General features: G+C 37.3%; 1 protein-coding gene across 1 annotated transcript; it reads left to right on the forward strand.

Moving 5' to 3' along the window:
* Positions 1-3,042: 3,042 nt before the first annotated feature.
* On the forward strand, positions 3,043-8,484 carry LOC144447200 (S-adenosylmethionine-dependent methyltransferase Rv2258c-like). The gene is made up of 4 exons (XM_078137104.1): positions 3,043-3,221; positions 5,330-5,541; positions 7,164-7,280; positions 7,925-8,484. Exons 1-4 carry the CDS (start codon positions 3,043-3,045, stop codon positions 8,482-8,484), a joined length of 1,068 nt encoding a protein of 355 aa, XP_077993230.1.
* Positions 8,485-8,793: the final 309 nt, after the last annotated feature.

Genomic DNA, 8,793 nt, shown 5'->3' on the forward strand with positions numbered 1-8,793 from the left:
CCTACTGATTAACGTGTACAATGTCTAAATTTTGGTATTTTAACAGTTTCAAATATTGTTATCCTATCGAAAAACAATACTACAGTTAAAAAAATAAGTAATTTTAACATGGTGACATTCAAAACCAAGCTTTCACTCAAGATTTAAACTTGTCACTTCACGGCCTACAGATAATACTGACCACCACTAATTAACTGATACAATGTATTTTTATAAGGAACTGACCAATTATTAGTGAATATATAGTTTTGGTTACTTGATGAAAAAGGTTTTAAAGTCTTTAGCAAACTGTAAAACATGGTTGTCACTGTCAGATGATCTATGTATTATGCATGAATTTGTAATTACCGTGTTTGGGTTCAGACATGACGCTGTCGCCAAACACCCAGTTGGAGAGAATCTTATTATTGCAATAGCTGACATTGGCGTCAAGACAATAATTTAGACGTGCTTTTATAAATCCACGCCATCTCGTTTCAATAGGTATTGCTATCATTTTTCCTGAGAATAAGAGACTTTAGTGATGAGGGCATCACATTTTAGATAAGACGGAAGAATGTCATAACTCTACATGTTTTAGTATTTAATAAGATAGCGTGTCCTCAAGACGTCCTTTTGTTTCAAATTCACGGACCTACGCGTCATTCGCGTAATTTACATATAGTCATGTTTAGACATTCCAACTTTTCCTGTAAAGTGATTTGACACTCGACTTCTGGCCTTGGGGTGAGGGAGTCGACTTCTGACTCTGCCCTAGGGATGAAGCCGGGAGGTTTCAGGGCTTTGATAAATAAAGTCTATGTTCCAGTTCATACCACATATATCGTCTCATATGCAGTTTATCATTCCACTACAAGTCTTGCTGATCTTAAAGATTTGATACCATAGTGACGACATTACACATTTTGACAGAATGCACCTAATTGCCATACACATGCACCATCATGGTTGTCAAGAACAGTTTCTGCTGCTGTGTCGACAAGGTAACCGACCAGAATTCAGGGATTTTTTTTCCGTGCATGACATTTGATTGTATGTGTTGAACGAAGACGGCGATGTAGTAATTGGTGTGAATTTCGTATGTAAAAATGATATATTTTCTTCCCCAACAGGCCTACAGTTGAGCTGTGGCACTGTTGGTTAGCAGTACCAATTTGAGGGATCCTTCTGTACTAACATGGGGAGGGGGTTGGGAGGGGGAGGTCACTTTTACAAATCGATTATCGGGGGAGGGCCATATGTTAGAAAATGGAATTAGGGGAGGGTGACATTTTACTGTAACCCATTATTAATATTGTCTAATTACGTGGGGGAAATTTTAGCATCTCACTAATACTACTTCCATTTTGGGTTAGGGAACCGTCATTGTGTATAACCTATGACCTGGGGAGGAATTGCTTTGAAAAAACAGAAAATTTGAGTACCCCCCCCCCCCACACCCGCCTGGCTTGAACTTTTTCGTAACCCCCTACTTGACTCAACATTTTTTCGTAACCCCCCCCCCCCTCCACCATTTTACAGTCATGTAATTTGATATCGAGGCCAAACAGGTAGTGCATCCCTTGTTTCTCATTCAGTAGACTCCAGTGAACAAAAAAATACCAAAGTTGGAGGTTTGTGGGGGGGGGGGGTGCACGGTAACCCCCTCTGGCCCATGGACTATTTCGTGTCATGGTAAGGTTCACGGCGCGGACTGCTTTATTTCGAATGGTAAATATAATCATCACTGTCTTCTGTGTGTGAGTGAAGGTATAAATCGTAATGATAACGTATAGGAGGTAAATATATTTAAAACATTTTTGAACGCGAGTATCACAGAGATGAACCGGTATACGAGTAATCTCCATAAATTAAAATTAGTTAAACCTGCATAGTCACTCCACGCGCACTTGTTTAAACATAAAATCACGATGATATCATACCGAAAATAAAGTTTCCCATTTCTGTTCATACTCTCATTTTCAACGTCAATTATTAGTTTGGGGTATTTCTTCCTTGATAAGAGTAAGACACCCTCTGTTCAGTTCTGTGCACCATGTCAGGCATTCATGATAATTTTGCGAGTGTAAGGCCAGTAACATGTTTTTAAAAATCTTTCAGAATGAAGTTTTCCTTGAAAATAATATAGTGTGCAACCCTTTATTTATTCAAAAGGAAAATATTCATTGATATTTTCAAAGCTGGTTTTCAGAAGGTCACTTCATGACATCCACACTATTGCTGTTTCTTACGCTGTCGAATTAAGACCTCACCAGTCATCAAATGTTTTGAATTTAAGGATGAGACTCACGTTTTAGGCCTCATTTTAGTGATTTTAATTTATTTCAAAATTTGAATCCCCTCCCAATGACCTTTGTAATGGGGAAAATGTCAAGACCATATTTATTAGGAAATGCAAGAATTACTAGCAAAAATGAACATTGTCGCTTCCTGTGCATTCCGTTTTATTCATTTGTTTTAACTCTGGTCGGATTAGCTGGGATATCAGTACATCAAGAGGGTACGACAATTTAATTATCTGATGCAGAGGAGGCGGGAAGGGGTGCAGAGCATGATGGGTAAAATCAACAGTGAAAGCTCATTACGCAGTGAGCCTCCGTTGTGTACACTCCGATCGTTTGGTACGGTTACAATTGTGGCTGGCTCAGTGCTCACCAGCCGTATTTTGGGGCATTTTCAACTCGCCGTAACTTTCACAACAATTCATCATTTTGGATACTATAAAGCGAAAATCTCCACTGATATTTCTCCTTCTGTGCTAGGAGAATCGATTTTGGAATTATTGATAGGAATACTGTGATTTTTAGGCGATTTCGTGAAGAATACTTGACCCCGCTGAGGTCGTAAATTTCGGTCCGGTTTTTCGCCCATTTGTTGTTTCGCCTAAAATTTACAAATTTTGCAAAATACTAGTAGATGGATTCTTGTGTACTTTTAAATGGCTATAGTTAGAAATAGAGTGTTTAATACTGTATTCTGTTTCTGTACCTCGATACAGATCTCGACATCATTGATTCATACATACTACATTGAAAGCAGACAATGGCATCGAAAGAAACTAGTGCGGAGTTCATGGGCAGAATTCAAGGCGTGCTGTCATCAGGTTTCCTGTCCATCGGCCTTGCTGTAGGTTCAGCAGCCGGACTGTTTCAAGCTATGTCGAGATTAGGAGAACCGAAAACATCTACTGAAATCGCTCGAGAAGCAAACAAGAAAGAAAGGTAAGTCTTTCCGTCTCACCAATGTTACACTTTTGTTCGACTCCTTTAGTCATGACTTAAATAGGTAATCTACGGGCAGTTCAGTGGAAGGACCTATGCGAAAATGAAATTCTATTTTTATGTAACTTACATTAAATGAGCCCATATTATAAAAGAAACTACTGCTAATAAAAGTAGCGTCATCTAAATAACTGTAGACCTACAGTTGTACACTTGTACCCACTTCGGTCGCTCAATTCAACTGGTCCAGTGCCAGTTTCACCAAAACCTTACCAAACTACGACTTGATCAGGCCAGCTGAAAAAAAATGTCTGCTTTCTCCAAATTTAAATTTATTATTGGAAACGACTTTACTACTGAAAAAAGGGTCGTTTAATACCCAATAAATGTAGGGAGGGTAAATCGTTTCAGTTGAATGCATTGTTTAAGACTTGGAACCTTGACAGGTCATTGAGGGACAAGGAGTACTAGTATGTCTGTCACGCACACGATGTTTACATTGGCACAGTTATAATAAGTCTGCCCAGGGTCTGCCATTGATACCAAAGAAGTTGTTTAGCTGAACTTGTTTTTGACACAAGTGGGGGAGTGAGTAGCTGACTTTAGAGTTTGGGGTGTAAGATGATAAGAGATGATAAAATAATTATTTATCATTGCTTTTAGTAAATATACAAAAACACTCGTATATTCAACTTAAAGGCGTAAATATGCCTTTGGTCTAGAGTTTGTGACCAATTATAAAAAAGACCCCCCAAAAAAAGAACTATAGGGGACATGTGCACGTCACTTTATTAACCAGTAACTCGAACAACTGTGTACTTTACGTAGATCCTAATAATTTTGACCACAGCTCTCGAAAGTGAATGCACAGAGACTCTTAGGCAAGTACTGCTTCAAAGTTGTTAGAGTTAACGCTTTCGTTTGAGACCTTGACCCATATGACCTCTTAAAGGTCGGAATTTATACACAAATGAGGTTTGCAAATAGACTCTGTGTCTCCAGCTATATTCATCATGGCGGGGCTTAAGGTGAGACAGTGATATTCACCGTTGTCTCCAATGAAAAATGAGTATTTAATCATTAACTCCGGCATAGACACCGATCAAGTGTAGACAGTGAGAAATATTTTGCAACGGTACACACTAGTAGTCTCGCCACTTGATAGCTGTCGATCAGCTGTCATAACAATTATCGAAAAAGTGGTTGGGAGTAATGTTGCCATATCGTTGTAATTATGAACTTTACTCTAGATCTGTTACGTGCAAGACTGAAGAATATTGCCATTTCACAATTTACTTCATTAGAAATCAGTTTTACAAGGCAAATTAAATGAAAGAAAGTATGATAAATGTATTATGGTGGATGTTTTTATTGGACATGGCGAAGTGAACAAGATGATTGTTCATGCCTTCAACATGTCCATAGTCTATCAGCTAGCCCTCGGATGTTCTTCCGATAAAATACGACACACAGCCGAACAACGCTATCGAGGATGGAACATCCGAGGCAGGCCCTCACATGCGAACTTCGTTCGCTTATAGTTATAGCATCGAAAGAAAGCCCGAACGTCTAGCAGCAAGACTAACATGTCCATTGCCTAATGGCCAAATCTCACTTAGAAGTGTTAAGTGTCAAGTTAATCCCAAGGTCATCCACAAAGCAAGCAATGTCAGCACTATTTACCCACACTCAGACTTCATTCACTTATCTACAGATATATGTTTCATTCCTATTATTCTAGGTCACCAGCTTGCAAAATAGGACAGTGTATCAGTTACAATGACCTATTTTAGCACTTCCACGGATATAGAAACAAAATACCTGAAAACGACCTTGAAAATAACTTTAGTTACGACTACATGTAAATCCATGATACCATATATACTTGCCTGATTTATAAAGTTTGTCCGACTCACATTTAACCTTGGACCAATACAATTATTTCGTTGTACTTGTTTGAATAATCACTCAGTACTTGAAATTAAAGAAAAATGTTACGTTCGAAAATATTCAATACCGCTAGTGGTTGATTTTAGAATAATGGTGACAAGTATATGATAAACATTCCTTTCTAGAAATTAAAAATTAAGAAATTGTTGTTTCTATAGATATGTACGAGAGTGGCTTGCAGGCATGGTAACTGGGAGAATTGTTGACTATAATCCCAAGGAGGAAACTTATTTTATACCGCCATCACATTTGGACTGTCTTCTTGAGGGACAGGCTTTTGCAAACGTTGGCAACACAGTACAATTTGTACCTACACTGTGTGACGGCTATAATGATGTCTTGAAGTGTATGGAACCAGATGGACCTAGAGGTAAATACAGTCTGTGTAATGAATGAATGAATGTATGTATGTATGTATGTATGTATGTATGTATGTATGTATGTATGTATGTATGTATGTATGTATATGTACGTATGTACGTACGTATGTACGTATGTATGTATGTATGTATGTATGTATGTATGCATGTATGTATGCATGTATGTATGCATGTATGTATGTATGTATGTATGTATGTATGTATGTATGTATGTATGTATGTATGCATGTATGTATGCATGTATGTATGTATGTATGTATGTATGTACGTACGTATGTATGTACGTACGTACGTACGTACGTATGTATGTATGCATGTATGCATGCATGCATGCATGTATGTATGTATGTATGTATGTATGTATGTATGTATGTATGTATGTATGTATGTATGCATGTATGTATGTATGTATGCATGCATGTATGTATGTATGTATGTATGTATGTATGTATGTATGTATGTATGTATGTATGTATGTATGTATGTATGTATGTATGTATGTATGTATGTATGTATGTATGTATGTGTTTATGTGTTTATGTGTTTATGTGTGTGTATTTCAGAACACTGTTTAGGTTAAACATCTATTATTTTATCCTCGGAACATACTCTATTTCCCTCATCCTGGTGTCCTGTTATCAAAACAGCATGAAGCTGTACCAAACCTATCAGTACTTGTTTTCAATACTTGGGCCATATATACACACAATAGCAATTTTGACATTGGTTTAAGAACGTGGATTTTAGATACGATAGTTCAATTGCTACGTACATCTGGTATAATTATAGCCGTCTACTCACGGGACCAGTAACTCCGCTATACGTGCTCTCTACCCACCTTGTCCTGATAGTAATTCCAACACGCCCAAAGGAAAGAATTTAGAATACCCAAATGTTTATATTTGCGTAACATTGGCATTTCATGTAAATTATCACTCCTGATGTGTAGTACTTAAATTTACATTATCAGATTTACATATTACATTTACATAATGACTTCATTTGAATATGTAATAATATAGTCGCTTCCCAGTGAGATCAATTGCAATCAACTGATGTGGATATTTAATTGCAAAGCTAAATAATGGATTAGAATTGCTATCAGGACAAGCTGAACAGAGAACGAGAGAAGAGCAGTAATCATAGATCCAGCTAATATACAGACTAGTATTATTACAGCTAGTCTGAGAACTGAAGCCCTGTCTAGGATATTATACCATGATGGCCAAGCCAGGTTCAACAAAAAATATGGAATATATATTCTGGTCGTTCTACGTCACAGCAACGCGCGTCTTTGTCACGACAATGCGTGTCTACGTCATTGGTTCTACTTCGTTTGAAACTTGATGAGTCAAAACACTCAGAACTGCCATTACTTTCCCCGATTTTCTTTCATTTACTATTCCCAATATTTTTCTTCATTCAGCCAAAAAATACAGGTCACCTAAATAAGGATGAATTGTCACCACTCGTCTAGCGACTTGTAGTTACAAAGGTTAGGTCGTATGCATTCATTCATTCGTTAGGTCGCTCGTAATTTCCTTGGCTGAACGAGAAAAAATGTCTAATTACAATATCAGGAGATCATGTATTCCTAATATTTTATTTACAGGTATTCCATATTCGGTTTATAGCAAATTTCACAAAGTGATGGACCGGGTATCATCCACTAGGTTTTCTGGTGTTCCAAAATTCTTGAAAGATATGGATGACGTAATGGCAAAATTGGGTAAGTGACGTCAACATAGATCCAACAATTTGAACTTGCATTTAGATCGTTACAGCTGTAGATAATACATCTCCTACCATCAACCAACATAGACTGTTGTTCCCTGAGTCTGTGAATATAATTCTTTGCATAGATTTTTAACACAACTTAGGGACGATCGCATAAATGTCGCACAATTCCCCCCAAAACGAACGTCGTTCTTTTAGGTCAAAACCCTCCTCTCCCCATAAACGAACTCTCAATAGTGCGACTTCAAACATTTATGATATTCAATGTAAACTATGATGAGAACTGTAGTGGTCACACCACTATGATGTAATGTAAAAACATGATTGTAAATTAATCACATGAAAGATCATTAAAATACTACCAGAAACCCTCCCTCCATATATCTCACATTAGATGTAAATTTTTATCAACTTTTCATGCATCAACATCTAAATTATTAACATTGGGATTCGGTAGAACCTGTAGTTAGTAGAAGTAGTTTAAATGTATTTGTGTTCATGTCATAGAAATGTACATGCTTCATCAACCAGCACGTGATTTTGTATTTGGTTAAAACAGCCATTATCAAGCAACAATATAAATCTATCATCGATCACATTCCTTTGTTGAAATAATGCACATCTTCTTTACTACAGAATCTGGTATTATGGTCTGTGACATTGGATGCGGCAAGGGTACAGCGATTCTCGAATTTGCAAAATTATTCCCCAAGAGCACCTTCTACGGCATAGATTTTTCAGAATCGCTAGTAAAGGAAGCCCAGTTGGAGGCAGACGAATTAAAACTTCCAAACCTGGCCTTCTACTGCCATGACGCTGTCAAACTCCCCGCTGATTGGTCAGGAAAATTCGAGCTTTTGCTGTCGATAGATTCGATTCACGACCAGGCTAGACCAGATTTGGTATTGGAAGAATGTTATCGTGTACTTAAAAGTGACGGCCATTACATTGTTATTGATATTGATAGCCACACTAAAATCACCGATAATTTAGATAACCCGACCGCTACTACTTTCTACGTATGTAGTTTGATGCATTGCATGCCGGTATCTTTATACTTTGATGGCGGGTTTGGTCTAGGCACTATGTGGGGTATGGAGAAAGCAATTGAAATGTTTGAAAATGCAAAGTTCACTTGTGAGCGACATTTTCACCTTGAAGGTACAACAGAGCGAGTTTATGTGTGCAGGAAATAGTGAAATAAGCGGAGGCAATCTTAAATATATCGTATGCAAAATATGAGTGCTAACTGTCATGTTTACAGAGCAAACTAACTGAAAAAATAACTATATGTAAGAGTCGACAGTCGTCGAATTGAGGTTACAAAGTTGTTCATGTATTTAGGATGTTGAAACTAATTTTCTCTTTACGTGTTCCCTTTTTACTACATGCATGTAGTTTGAATGTTCATTTGATGAGATGCTTCATTTAGTAGTTTGCCAAAGGCAATGATAATGTAGATTTCATGTTAACAATTAATTACTATTAATTAATATTTTACTCTT

The sequence above is a fragment of the Glandiceps talaboti genome, chromosome 16 (genome assembly GCF_964340395.1).
Source record: "Glandiceps talaboti chromosome 16, keGlaTala1.1, whole genome shotgun sequence".
NCBI classification, from domain to species: domain Eukaryota; kingdom Metazoa; phylum Hemichordata; class Enteropneusta; family Spengelidae; genus Glandiceps; species Glandiceps talaboti.